General features: G+C 60.0%; 4 protein-coding genes across 4 annotated transcripts; 2 read left to right on the top strand and 2 right to left on the bottom strand.

Annotated features, from left to right (window-relative positions):
* The first annotated feature begins 268 nt into the window (after positions 1-268).
* On the top strand, positions 269-2257 carry B0H64DRAFT_389242 (general substrate transporter). Its single transcript, XM_062803324.1, has one exon. It carries the CDS (start codon positions 376-378, stop codon positions 2035-2037), a length of 1662 nt encoding a protein of 553 aa, XP_062663177.1. The 5' UTR covers positions 269-375; the 3' UTR covers positions 2038-2257.
* A 771-nt stretch (positions 2258-3028) lies between these two features.
* B0H64DRAFT_337755 (putative polyketide synthase) lies at positions 3029-10353 on the bottom strand. Its single transcript, XM_062801168.1, has 4 exons — positions 9855-10353; positions 9152-9797; positions 4444-9082; positions 3029-4382 (listed from the first exon to the last, which is right to left on the bottom strand). The coding sequence occupies exons 1-4, from the start codon at positions 9913-9915 to the stop codon at positions 3171-3173; spliced, it is 6558 nt and encodes a 2185-aa protein (XP_062663175.1). The 5' UTR covers positions 9916-10353; the 3' UTR covers positions 3029-3170.
* B0H64DRAFT_389235 (uncharacterized protein) lies at positions 9781-10353 on the bottom strand. Its single transcript, XM_062803323.1, has 2 exons — positions 9925-10353; positions 9781-9797 (listed from the first exon to the last, which is right to left on the bottom strand). The coding sequence occupies exon 1, from the start codon at positions 10330-10332 to the stop codon at positions 9991-9993; it is 342 nt and encodes a 113-aa protein (XP_062663176.1). The 5' UTR covers positions 10333-10353; the 3' UTR covers positions 9781-9797; positions 9925-9990.
* A 650-nt stretch (positions 10354-11003) lies between these two features.
* Positions 11004-12992, top strand: B0H64DRAFT_317705 (flavin-binding monooxygenase-like family protein; the record flags this gene model as incomplete). The annotated part of the gene is made up of 5 exons (XM_062800347.1): positions 11004-11061; positions 11128-11279; positions 11345-12060; positions 12128-12575; positions 12654-12992. 5 exons carry the CDS (start codon positions 11004-11006, stop codon positions 12990-12992), a joined length of 1713 nt encoding a protein of 570 aa, XP_062663174.1.
* Between the last annotated feature and the right edge of the window lie 496 nt (positions 12993-13488).

Raw genomic sequence — 13488 nt, 5'->3', positions numbered from 1 at the left:
CAGGCCCACCCGCCGAGCGAAGGACCCCCCCTCGATCTTAATTGGCAGCATCTCCGCTGCAAAAATGCAGACTGCCATGTTGCCAAAAGGGGCGATTTAGACGAGCATGCCGAAAAGGGCAAATTAGACGCACAGTGTATGCCGAAAGAGGGAAATTAGACGTGTATGCCAATCCAGGACTCCGGAATCGGATAATTGTTATTATACGGATATAACGAGGAATTTCTCCTGCTGATGGCGCCGGCCCCCGGCCTTCCCCCTTCCGATGGAAACATCGAGAATGAACCACCAGCTGCCACTTTCTTAACAATACCATACCATCCTGTCCATCCTCACCCTCCAGTCCAAGCTCCGTGCCCGCATATATCAACGCCCATGGACCTTGCGACAACAGCCATCGTGACTGCACGGATTGAGAAAGCCGGGCACGGCGACCGGCCAAGATGGCACGACAGCCGAATAATCCAAAAGATGCGGAAGTCGGCCGGGGAACTGTGCCGCACGCCCCCGGGTTACGTCACGGCCGCCTTCGTGTGCTCGCTTGGCGGCTTCATCTTCGGCATCGACACCGGCATCATTGGACCCGTCACGGTGATGAGCGACTTTAAGCATTACGTCGGCAATCCCTCGCCCACGGTCCACGGCGTCATCGTTTCCTCCATCCTCATCCCCGCCGCCGTTTCCTCTTGCTTTGCCGGCCGGCTCGCCGACGCCTTGGGCCGGTCACGGGCCATTGTAATCGGGTCCTTGATCTTCGCCCTGGGCGCTGCCTTGGAAGCGGGCTCGGTCCATATCGCCATGTTTATCCTGGGCCGCGTCGTGGAAGGTGTGGGCGAAGGCCTCTATTTTGGCACCTTAATCGCCTACATCTGCGAAATATCCCCGCCCCGCTACCGCGGCGCGCTCACGACGGCGCCACAGCTGCTCACGACGATCGGTATCGTCACGGGCTTTTTCACCTGTTACGGAACCGTCGAAATCCCCACGTCTCTCTCGTGGCGCCTGCCGTTCGCGCTGCTCGCCGTGTACGCCTTCATTTTTGCCGCCGTCGTCTTTGCCTGGCTGCCGCCCTCGCCGAGGTGGCTCTCCCTCCAGGGCCGCGTCGACGAGGCCGAGCGGGCCTGGGAGAAGCTCGGAGTCGCCCACGCTGATCGCGAGAAGATCATGAACCAAATGGACGCCTCAGTTGGTGCGCCCGAGGCCGCCCCGACCGAAAGGGGAACGCGACGGGCACCGCCGACCACGGGGAGGGACAAGCTGCTCGACGTTTTCTCGCCCGACGCACGTATGCGTTTCCTCATGGCCGTTTTCCTCATGGGCATGCAGCAGCTCAGCGGCATCGACGGCGTCCTCTACTATGCCCCGTTGCTCTTCCAACAAGCAGGCATCAACACGGACCAGTCGACATTCCTGGCCTCGGGGGTCTCGGCCATTGTCATCTTTGGAGTTACGATTCCCGCCACTATCTACGCCGACCAGTGGGGGCGACGTATCAGTACGATTCTAGGCGGGCTAGCAATGACTGCGACGATGTTCCTAATGGGTGGCCTCTATGCTGGGGGCGCCGTTGAGGGCGCCGGACGATGGGTTGTCATCGTTTGCATCTACTTGTTTTCTGTCCTTTATTGCATATCCTGGGCCGTGAGCATAAAGCTCTATGCCGCCGAGATCCAGCCCCAGCGGACCCGTGCAAGTGCTACGAGTATCGCCCACGGCAGTAACTGGATTACCAACTTCCTGGTGGCATTGTTTACGCCGTCCCTGTTGGCCAATTCGAGTTATGGTGCTTACTTTTTGTTTGGGGCTTGTACTCTTTTCACTGCCCTAGTATGCTGCGTGTTTATGCCCGAGACGAGGGGAAAGAGTCTGGACGAGATTGATCAGGCGTTTCACGGCCGGAGCCCGCAGGCTGCGCTGAAGCGCCTGGTTGGGAAATTGAAGGGAGGACCGAGTGGACGCGTCGGGCCGATTCTTGAGGGACAGAACACATCAGACTCAAGCGGCGCAATCGGGAGCAAAGCGCAGCAAGTGGCCTGAGAGAAGTGCTGCAGGAAAAAAAGAACGAGTCCAAACAAGCTTTCGGGTTTTAACACGGACCCAATTGCATGTAATTTCAAAAGTGAGCTGGAGAAAACCTGGATCACGAGCTTTGATGCACAAAAAGCCGAAACTGGTGGCGTGATTCACAGTAACAGAGACGGATGTAGGTACCTTAGGCAAAACGAGATATCTATATTATTAGAAAAGCTGCCAGCAAGGACCATCCACATATGACTTCCAAGACGACACTCGAGGATAAGGGCGAAGATGAAGCGCGCGCGAGAATATATATAAGAACCAAAACCTCGAACCCCTTTCCACCACACTCAGAGAAGGCCTCCTCCATTGGACAAGGATGCTTACATCTGGAACCGCCCGTACCGGGGAATGGGCCTGAGCGGTCAAAGACTTATCTCCGTGACGCTTGATCGGGCTGTTGGTGATAATAGCCGACCCAAAGTGGTCCGACTGACGTCGGATGAAGGTCGCCGCAAGCTGGCATAGCCACGGGGGAAAAGCTGTAACAGCCGGTCACCCTACAAGTCTACGAGATTGGGCTAGTATTGTAGTGGGTTTGGGGGTACTCTCTCACGGTGGCTACGACTGGTTTAAGAGAAAACGATGCTTTAGGGAGGAATGGATTATTCGTTTCCGTACTCAGGTAAATATTAAAAGATTAAACCGGAGCGCAGCTAATCTCTAATACACAGACGCGCATCGTAGCACTGAGTGCATCGGCGTGCGCAACTCTAACAGCGTTCCGACCTTCCTTCATATTATTTATTCTTTTCTAGCACCTACTATTAGTCCCAGCCTGCTATTCACTGCCGTTTCCTGTAATTAAAACGTAATAAGAATGCGTTATTCAATTTGTCTTTAAAAGTCTTAGACGGTGTTATTTTCAAGTAAAGTTATTAACGATGTAATAAAGGATGGCGATACTTTAAGTTAGCCCAAGATTAGCGTGGGATAAGTGGTAGGTGTTAAACTTGGAAGTGGTACGGAATTTAAAAGCTCATGATTATATTATAAGTGAATTTTATTTGAAGGAACCTACGCGCGGAAACAAAAGACCAAAATGAACCAAAACACTGAGCCGCGCGGGAAACCCAGATGTGATCCGGAAACCGTCATTCCTCCTTCCCTAGCAACCCCATGTGCTCGGCGGCCGACCCTGCGAGACTAGAAAAGGTAGTGGAAGGATCAGACAAGGTCGAAACGCTAATCTTCTGACCGAACTCGGTGAATATCCATCGTTGTAGTTCCACGCCGATCATGGAGTCAACACCATAGCTCGCAACCGACGCGCCCTCCGTCTCGAAAGTGTCGAGCTCGAGGCCCAAGATGCGAGCGGTGCGCTTGGCGATGTGGAGGGCCAGCGCCTGCACCATCTCGTCCTGGGGCAGGCCCTCAAGCGTAGAGGCAAAGGAGCGTTCCTCGCCGTTGGTGCGGGCGCCCGCGCCGCGCTCCTGGCGCTTGGCTTCGATGGCGGCGCGGACGGAAGCCATGCGCGCGTCGCGATGCCAGAAGGCGTCGGCGAGGTCCACGCCGTCGTCGTCCATCGCCCGCAACATGGCCTCGGGCTCGAGACCGAGCACAAGCTGGGCGTCGCCGAGCGTGACAGCGCGCGTGGCCTCTGCTTGCGGCCTACCATGCATCATAGCGGCCGCGAACCCGGCGAGCATCTCCTTCTCGTCGATGGCGAAGGGCATCTTGCGTCCCAGCGCCTCGGCGACGGCCGTGTTCTCTGCGACGACGCCGACGTCCTCGACGGCCGGCAGAGCGAGGGAGCAGCCGGCGAGGCCACGGCGGCGGCGGTCCAGGGCGAGGGCGTCGAGGAAGCTATTCGCGGCGCAGTAGTTGGCTTGGCCCGGGTTGCCCAGGACGGCCGAGATGCTGCTCGTCAACAGAAAGAAGTCGAGTGGCGTGTTGCCGAGGGCCCGGTCGAGCGCCAGCGCGCCCTGCATCTTGGGCCGCAGCACCGCCTGGTACGCGGCCAGGGACATATTCTCGTAGAGGCCGTCGCGGAGGACCATGGCAGCGTGGACAACGCCGCGGATGGGCTGCTCGGCCGCGATGCTCCTCACGACCTCGGCGACGGCCTGCTCGTCGCCGGCGTCGGCGCGGAAGACGCGGACGCAGGCCCCGGCCGCCTCGAGCCGCCCGAGTACGTCTTGGGCTTCGGTGCTCGTGGCCCCGGACCGCGAAAGGAAGCAGAAGTTCCTGCAACCGTGCTCCAGCATCCAGGTCGTGAGACTGCGCCCGAGACCGCCCAGGCAGCCCACGAGCAGGTAGGCGCTTGTGGGGCAAAACTGCACATGCTGGCTTGTGCATTCGCGTGTCTGTTCAATCACATCAGTATACTGTGGCCGCGTCTCTCTCTTGGGCCCTGTGTCGCCTTACCGGAACCTCTATATCCCCGTAGCTCAGTTCCAAGATGTTCGCGCCGGCGGATTTGCCAACGTCTTTCTTGGCCGCCTCGAGGGAGTTCGAAACCTCCCCAACGTTGAAGATATAGCCGCTGGCGTGGTCGAGGTCGCTAGAGCGGTGCCAAAGCGCCGCCGTGACCTCCAAGACCCGCCGGGGTTCTGTGCCACAGGCCCGGAGCACAACGCCTCGTGCAAATGGGCGCACGTCCAAGGGACCGTACGTGTCGACCGAGGCGCCATCGCCGAAGGCAAAAGAGGACCCTGACGGCGTGGCCTGCCACGCAGCCTGCACCGCCTCGACATTGGGCGCCCCAGCCACGATGACCGTCTGCGCCGCGGACACGCGCCGTCTTATTTCGCCTCGGCTGGCCCCGTCGTCGACGGTGACGAGTTCGAAGCCAAGCTGGGCGCTCAGTCGCACGAGGGCGTCGTGGAACGGCGAGGCGGCGCGCCCCTTCACGGGAGCCTGGGTGAGGACAAGCACGCGCTGCTGCCCGCCGAGACTCTGGTCGCTGGTCAGCGCGAGAGCGTCTACTGCCTTGGCCACCTGCGACAGCGAGGCCAGGAGGTCGGGCCTGTCCGCGCGGTCGCCGCCGAGGGCCGCAAAAGCGGACGTCGTGGCATGCGTGCGCAAGAACTCGCCGGGTTTGCGGTCCACATAGGCCACCACCAGCCGGCCCGTCAGGGCGGCCTCGTCGAGAGCGCGGCCGGCGCGAACAACGGTGCCGGTGACAAGACGCATGCCGGCTTTCTCAGGGCGGCTCGCCAGGTCGCCCGGGGTGAACTCGGCACGCTCCACCCTGACTTCGACCTCCCGGGGTCCGAGGTCCTTGGCTACCGGCGCCTCTTCCCAAACAAGCCGGTCGTCTTCCGCTCGGCCGGTATAGCTGTCTCCGGAAGACAGGAAGCCGGCACTTTGCACCTGGGCCTGGCCGTAGAAACTCCGGTTCAGGTCGTTGTGTGGCTCCAGCCGGGGTACAAGCAGGTGAGAGTGCTCGGTCAGCCAGAATTCCACGTCGGGTTGGCCGTCGCCTGGGTAGTTCGGAGCCGCGAAGGTGGCGAGCTGGTTCAGAACTAGTGCAGCTACCGCGCTGGTAGGGGACTCCATGTCGGCGTCGACCAGGGCAATCCTCGTGGTGGGGGATTCAGAGCGCACGGCACGCAAGAATCCCTGAGGCAGACCGCTGCTGAGCGAGCTGCCCTCGTTGGCGCCCCGGGTCACCCAGACAATGGCCTTGGCCGTCTGGAGGAGGATGCGCTGCAGCGAAGCCCAGGTCTCTTCGGTCGCCCGCTCGAGGACAGAGCCGTCGGCATCGTCGATAACGATGCCTCTGAAGCGCGCCAAGTCGTCGGGTGTGCACGAGGCCAGTGGCAACAGGGTCCCCCCCACCGCCTGCCCGAGTCCCGAGTGCTTCTCCGGCGCCAGTACGGCGACGTGCCCGACAACACTCTCGCTGCTTCCCGCCTGAAGCAGCCTCTGGGCCTCTTCGGACTCCTTCCATGTCACGACGCGGTACGGCTCACGCGGTCCCGGCTCGACAGACGAAAGGGGCACGGCCGCCTCGTACGCCACCATCTTGAGGCTACGGATCTCCATCAGACAGCCCGATTCGCTCTGCAGCTGCGCGTGGCCCCAGAAATGCCGGCTGCTGTGGGCGTCGTCGTCGACCCAGGCGGTGCAGGTGGCGTCGGTGCGCAGGTCGCCCGCCGCCTCGGAGGGGAAGGCGATGGACATGTCCTCGATGCTGAGCGGGATCACCCCCCATGCCATCTCCTTGTGCAGGCCCTTGTGAGCGGCGGCGATGACGACGTGGAGGCACCCGTCGATGGTGGAGGGGTGCAAGAGGTAGCGCGACTCGAGGTCCGTCTGCCTCGTGCACACCTTGATGCCCGACGAGGCCCAGCGGTGCCTCCCGTCGGCCCGGACCGAGCGCGTCATGGCCTGGAAGCTCGTGCCATAGCGGAAGCCGACGCGGTTGAGGGACCGGTACCAGCGCTTGGGGGACACGCGCCGATGGAGCTGGCTCGGCTGGTACGGGCACTCAAGGTCGGCGGCCCCGTCGTGAGCCTGTTTCGCCCGGATCTGGCCCGCGCTGTGTTGGGTCCAGACCCCACCGGCCGAGATGGACTCGACGGTGAAGGTGTACCAGCCGCCGGAATCGTGCGCCTGAAGTCGTGTGTGCACCTCGATCCCGTCATCCGACTCTGGAATGATGAGGGCTTTGCGGATGTCCACGTTGGCCAGTCGGACGCCCCCGAGCGTGGCCGGCTCCCTGTCCAGCTGCTGCAGCAAGGCCTCGATGGCGAGCGAGACGTGGCCGGCGGCAGGAAACACCACGTCGGTCCCCAGCGTGTGGTGGGGAAACCAGGCGACGTCGCGCTGACGCAGCATGTTCTTCCAAACCGGCGCCCGGTCGGACAGCCCGAAGATGCGGCGGCCCAGGATATCATGGCGTGGCTGCTTCGACGTGCGCAAGTCGGCAATGGCCCGCGGTTCGTGCCAATACGTCCGCTCGTAGTTCCACTGGTACGGCGGTAGGCCGACGAGGCAGTGGCCTTGACGGTGTGAACCGCCCTTGGGGCCGACGATGGACCGAGAGCCCCCCACCATCCGGTTGACGGCATCAAACTGGACGTCGTATCCACGGAGGAACAGCTCGCCAGCCGTGTTTAGCAGGCAAACGGCGTCATTCTTGCCTCGGACCATTGATCCCACATACTGCAAGTCGAACCGGTTCGCGATGATCTGCTCGACCGGCCCCTTCAGCGCCGTGTGCGGTCCGACTTCGACCAGTACCTTTACGTGGGCTAGCTCGGGCTTCTCGGCGAGGGCTTGCACCGCCGTGCTGAAACGAACGCGATTGCGTAAGTTGTCACACCAGTATGAGATGGACAGCTCCGACTCTTGGACCTCGGACCCTGTGACCGAGGATACCATGCTCGTGGGTGCCTGTCGCCAGGCAAAGTCCGAACCCCGCAAGTTCGCGTGGGCGGCGGCATAGAGCCTCTCGTATAACGGCGCGACATCGGCCATGTGGGGAGAATGGTATGCCTTCCCGGTCTTTAGTTGCCGGGCGAATATGCCGGCATGGTCGAATGTCTTCTTCAGCTCGATGATATCCTCGCTACGCCCGCTGAGCGTTGTACTGTCAGGGGAGTTCTCGCAAGCAATAGCAATCCGGTCCGCGACTTCCGGCGGGAGAAGATCAATATAATCCTGTACCTCACCGGCCCCCAGGCCCACGGCTAACATGGTACCCGGCGGAGCCGCGTGGGCCACGGCACGGCCGCGGAAGTAACCGGCAAGAATCGCTTCCGGGGCCGAGATGCGACCTGCCGCGTAGGCCGCCGCAATCTCGCCGGACGAATGGCCCACGACAACGGCGGGCGTGATCCCCCACGACGCGAAAAGGTCTACCATGGCGATCTGGACCGCGGTGCAGGCGGGCTGGGAGACGTCGGGCTGACCGACAATGCTAGACTCGTCTGGTGCCTCCAAAACGTCTCGCAGAGACCACGCTGACTGGTGGCCAGGCTCCACGACACGCTTCAGGACCCGTTGCAGGGCATCGATGGTCTCCCTGAATAGGGGAAATTGCCGCATGGATTCGCATCCCATGCGAGCCCACTGCGCCCCCTGGCCCGTAAAGACGAAGCCGAGGTCGAACGCGGCGGCCTTCGGCGGCGGCGCCGCCTTCCGACTGAAGGTGAAACGGTCGGGCACAAATGCCGCGGCCTCTTCGCCAGGCCAGACAACCGTGTATCCCCGGGCGCCGGAAAATCGGGTCCTTCGCTCGTTCAGCGTGTAGGCCAAGTCGGGGACGTAATATTCAGACGCGATAGCCTGGTGGGCCCCAATGTTACGGAGCAGCGTCTTTTGGTCGTGTGCGCTCATGGTGAGCAGGAACGGCCTGTCGAGGCTCTCTCGGTCGTACGTGTAGTTGGCGGCTACCTTGGTCTCTCCGTGCCAGTTGTAAAAGGGGACCATACTCTCGACGGCTTCGACGACAAGGTGGGCATTCGTCCCCCCGTAGCCGAACGAGGAGACGCTGGCCCGGCGGACGTCGAATCCAGCCGGCCAGGCCGTGAGGTCCTTGGCGATCTGCACATTCCACTCCTTATCCTTGATGTTGGGGTTCAGCTTCCGAAAGCCATAGACGCCGGGGATCTCGGCCTTCTCGGTGACGAGGGCGGCCTTCATGGTGGCAAAGATGCCCGAGGCCGCCTCGCTGTGGCCGATGTTGGCTTTGGCCGCGCCCAGGATCAGGGGCTTCTCCCTGCTTCGCGTGTCGTTCATGCCCCGGGCAACGGCTCTCACCTCGACAGGATCGCCGGCTGGGGTGCCTGTTCCGTGGCACTCGAGGTAGGCCGTCTCAGTCGGATCCAGGCCAGCCGTCTCGTAGGCCTGGCGGAGAACGCGCTCCTGCCCGAGCGCATTGGGGAAGGTGATGCCCATCCCCTCCACCTTCCCGTTGGTGTTGACGGCTGATGTGCGAATCACGCCCCGTATCACATCCTTGTCCCTCACCGCATCGGACAGGCGCTTGAGGAACAGCGCACCGGCAGCCTCGGCGCGGCCGTAGCCATCGGCGCTCTCGTCAAAGGTGTGGCACCTGGTAGGCATCCCGCGTCAGCGTTCTGTCGGAGTTTTCCTCGCTCGCTGGGGAATGCAAACTACTCACTCCGAGGTGGGAGACAAAACGCCCAGCTTGGCCGTATTCATCTGCTGATCGACCATCATGATCAAGTTGCTGCCGGCGGCGACAGCGCCATCGCAGTCCCGAGAGCGAAGCGCGTGGCAAGCGTTGTGTATAGCATACAACGCTGAGGAGCAAGCAGTGTTGATCAGACAGCTAGGACCGTGAAGATCGAAGACGTTGTTAATCCGGTTACTAATAATCCCGGGGTCCACGCCCGTAGCCGCATAATTGTGGCGAAAGTCGCGTTCGAAGATGGACATCTGCTGATAGTCGCTAGTGAAGCTTGCCGCATATACGCCGGTTTTCGATCCTGCTAGGTCCTCTAACCGTAGACCGGCGTTTTCGAAGACTTCGAAGCACACCTCGAGCATTTTGCGCTGCTGGGGATCCAGCCATTGGGCTTCGACAGGGGTCATGTTGAAGAAGGTAGGGTCAAAGTCGACGGGGTTCCCATCGAGGAAGTAGCCGCCGAGGGACGAGTAGGAACCAGGGCGTGCATTGTCAGGGTGATAGTGGGCATCGATGTTGAAACGGTTGCTCGGGACCTTGGGTGTTCTGACGGAGCGTTTCTCGCGTAGCGTGTCCCAGAATTTGGCCGCTGTGTCAATGGACCCTGGCAGACGACAAGCTTCTTGTGTGTTAGAACTTAGATCCGGAATCCGCACTTCTATCGTGGGTTACATACCCATGCCAACAATGGCAATCGGCTCCAATCCCTGTTGGTCGTCGACGTCGATGAAAGGCATCTTGCGTACCTAGGCTGAGGAAGAAACGTTGTTGTCCAGTGTAAGTTGTGTATGGAAAGAGACCGTGACAGATGCTCAACGACGGAACAGAGCGTTTGGGAAGTCACCATTCTGCCTTATATAACTACCTACCCGACTTTGTTGCCGATTCTTCTCGCGGGGTGTCGGCTTGAGGACCTGCTGTCGGGCTATTCTTTCCCCCTTCCTAGTACGCGATCGCGTATAGAAGATGTTCTGATCATGTTCATGCCGCGTCGGACAATAACTGACTCGATGTCTGTTCACTCCTATCTGATCTAAGATTACGCGTGTACCTCCATCGGGAAACGTCCCGTAAAAGCACCGGCATTGCATATGCATAGTTGGTTGCGCAACCGCCATGGGGGCACATGCAAGCAATGCTATGATGTTAATCATGTTATACAGGTTGGTCCCGGAGGTAGCGGGGATTGGAAATGTTGCAGTAAATGCACCGATTGGACCGCTGGCCATGTGTCGATCTGGCTGCCGTAATCGCCCCGTCTTATCGAGGTGGTGTTACACAGGATGTATGACGTACATCCATATCCAAACTTGAGTGGCTTTGCTGACATGCCTAAAGGGGTAGAGTTTACGCGTGCACTGCGCTGCAGACGGGAGCATCCTCCTCCTCAATCCCGCTTGCCTTCCGCCCCCTCGATCCCGATCCGTGATTTCTGTGCAAGCTGGGGGCATTCCGTGTTTGGGCTTGTTAATAAAATTACGATCGAAACCGGCCGGAGCCGCTTTCGGAATGTTTTACGAGTAGCAGTTGCTATGGGCCTACGGAAGATCGAAGGGCGTTGTCTTGCTTGATGGCCTCGTCCTATGACCCCTATCTAGAATATTACCCGGAATACAGCGGCGGCCGCGACTCTTGGCGGCCAGAACTGCGAATCTGTAGCCGACTGACTATCCATGGCTTATACATAGCAGTGGAGCTACTTGGCACAAGTCCAATATGTTTCTAGGAGACCTTCTCAAAGCTGTGGAACTGATTTTCTTCCAATTTCTAAGTTCTGCGCACTGCACCAGTTTCCACTCGGAGCCCAAGAGTCCAAGAATCCAAGATGCCTCACGCTACTGCCGACGAGACGCTTTACCTAGACGTGGCCGTAATTGGTGCGGGTAGGTCTACGCCAGCGACTTCTCCTACATGTACCGGGTGCAGCTTCTGACTCAAGTCTTCTACAGGATGGTACGGCTTGAAAGCGGCGTCAACTTACCTCAAGCTGGCTCCGGACACCAAGCTTGCCATTTTCGACAAGTACGATAGTGTGGGTGGAACATGGAACCGAGAGCGCATCTATCCCAACTTGGTGGCCCAGGTGGAGTTCGGCTACTTTGTAAGTAAAGGCTGCTACTGAAGAAACCCATGGTGAGGTGTGCTCGTCTCACGCGCCTTGTGCAGAATTATCCCTCCACGCCGATGCCCCGCGATGGCAAGACCGACAACGGCTTGGTGGCTGGCGACATGATTTGCCGCTATCTTGAAAGATACGCTGAGGAGAGCGGGCTGAAGCCGTATCTGCGCCACAACAGCTGGGTATCAAGCGTGGAGCGTCATCCCAGTGGCCATGGCTGGGTCTTGTCCGTGAACGGCCGAAGGGTCGAGGCCGAGAAGCTGGTGTGTGCAACCGGCGTGACGACGCAGACCAACAGTCCCGACTTCCAAGTCCTGGATGGCTCCGTCCCGGTCAAGCACGTGGTGGATCTGGCCAAGGCGGTGCCCAGTTTCTCCGACCCTTCCAAGAAGCGGGAGCACTTTGTGCTCGTGGGCGCCGCCAAGTCGGCCTACGATGCCGCGTACCTGCTTTGCTCCCTGGGCAAAAAGGTGACCTGGATCATCCGCGAGAACGGCTCCGGCCCCATGCCCATCATGCCGGCCAAGATGCTGGGCCGGAACACCATCACGATGAGTACGAGCCGGCTGATGAGTAATCTCAGCCCGTCGCTCATGACCACCGACTCGCCGGCCGGTGCCTTTTTCCACCGGACCTGGCTGGGCAGGTTCCTCACCCGGTCGGCCTGGGGTTACATCTCCAACTTGGCGGACAAGGCGGCTGGGTTTGGAGGCGGTGCCGCTAGTAAGACCACTCCTCTGCGTCCTACCATCAAGGATAACAGGTATGTTCTTTTGCCCCTGCCGCTTCTTCCATGGTTCTTCAGGGAACGCTAAATCGTCCTCCTCTAGCGCATTCTGGTGCGACAGCTCCCTGGGTCTCATCACCATGGAGGACTTCTGGACCACACTGGAGAAGGGCAACCTCACCGTGCTCCGCGACACCGTCGGCACCGCTGACGCCGAGGGTGTCTCGTTGTTGTCCGGCAAGCGCGTCAACGCCGACTATGTGATCTATGCCACGGGCTGGGGAGACCACTTCAGCTTCTTCTCGCCCGAGCTCAAGGAGGAACTGGGACTTCCCCAGTACGGCCACGAAACGGCGCCCGCCGACGCCGCCACGCCCCCCCACAAACCAAGGTCAGACCCGTGGCGCGCGCACGATGACGCCGCCGATGCCCTCGTGGCCGGCAAGATCCCTCTGCTGGGCGCCGGACCGGCCGACTTCGACGGGTGGAAGGTGCCGGCGGCGAGGCGGAAGGTCATGAAGGTGCGGCGGTGGCGGCTGTACAACCGCATGGTGCCGCTGGCCGACGGCGACCGCAGCATCGTGATCCTGGGCCAGATCCACACCACGCAGACCCCCACCATCGCCGAGGTCCAGGGCCTCTGGGCCGCCGCCTACTTGCTCGGCGACCTGGCCCTGCCCGGCCGAGCCGACATGGTCCGTGAGGTCGCCGAGTGGAACGCGTGGACGCGCAAGCGCTACGCGAGCGTCGGCGAGCGCTACCCCTATGCCCTCTTCGATTGGGTGCCGTATCTGGACCGTCTGATGAAGGACCTTGGTCTCGAAACAAGGCGTCACAAGGGCGTCCTAGCTGATTTCTTCTCGCCCTACGGTCCACACTGTTATGCGAACGTTCTGGACGAGTATAACAACTTGCGGAAGAGGGACAGCAAGTCCGAAGCGCCGACGGTTTCCAGTTTGAGCTCTTGAGTGGAAACCGAACGATGGTATTTCTTAAAGGGCCGTGGGACCTTCCGCTTTGGTGTGTACCTAAGCAGTTTTTCGGTTCGGTTTGTTATCTCTCTAGACCACAATTAGCCTCTACCTGTCTAGTGCCAACTTTATACATGCCTTACATACCCGTCTCGAATGTGAATGGTTCTTGGGACGTGACGCGTGCTTGGGCATCGCCCTAAACATGCATAGCATGAGCACTCGACTGTTGGGAACGGGCTATATGAAGTATCCATGATTTGCCCAGCTCCTAGGCTAAACACTGTACTCCACATGGAATTGGCATGACGTTAGCCCATCTGGGTGGGGGAATAGCTATTCAAATTCATTGCCAGATTTATTCTTCACCCGTGATTTCCTTGCTCCCTCGTATGAGACCTTATCCGAGGTCCCAAAAGGGAGACCGATTCCCGTTAGGGGACCTGCCGTATCTGTGTACTGATTTCCCGCACCACCACCACCCTCCAACAGA

The sequence above is a fragment of the Chaetomium fimeti genome (assembly GCF_033439085.1).
Source record: "Chaetomium fimeti strain CBS 168.71 chromosome Unknown B0H64scaffold_2, whole genome shotgun sequence".
In the NCBI taxonomy this organism is placed as follows: Eukaryota; Fungi; Ascomycota; class Sordariomycetes; order Sordariales; family Chaetomiaceae; genus Chaetomium; species Chaetomium fimeti.
Note: the sequence above shows the minus strand (reverse complement) of the source record. Positions and strands in the feature narration are given on the sequence as shown.

Excerpts from the sequence above, each read along its gene's own strand:
- B0H64DRAFT_389242 (XM_062803324.1), top strand. The coding sequence starts at position 376 with ATGGACCTTGCGACAACAGCCATCGTGACTGCACGGATTGAGAAAGCC.
- B0H64DRAFT_337755 (XM_062801168.1), bottom strand. The coding sequence starts at position 9,915 with ATGCCTTTCATCGACGTCGACGACCAACAGGGATTGGAGCCGATTGCC. Across the intron at positions 9,083-9,151 it reads GTTTTGTCTCCCACCTCGGA|GTGCCACACCTTTGACGAGA; the intron begins GTGAGTAGTTTG and ends GATGCCTACCAG. Across the intron at positions 4,383-4,443 it reads ACGGGGATATAGAGGTTCCG|ACACGCGAATGCACAAGCCA; the intron begins GTAAGGCGACAC and ends GTGATTGAACAG.
- B0H64DRAFT_389235 (XM_062803323.1), bottom strand. The coding sequence starts at position 10,332 with ATGATTAACATCATAGCATTGCTTGCATGTGCCCCCATGGCGGTTGCG.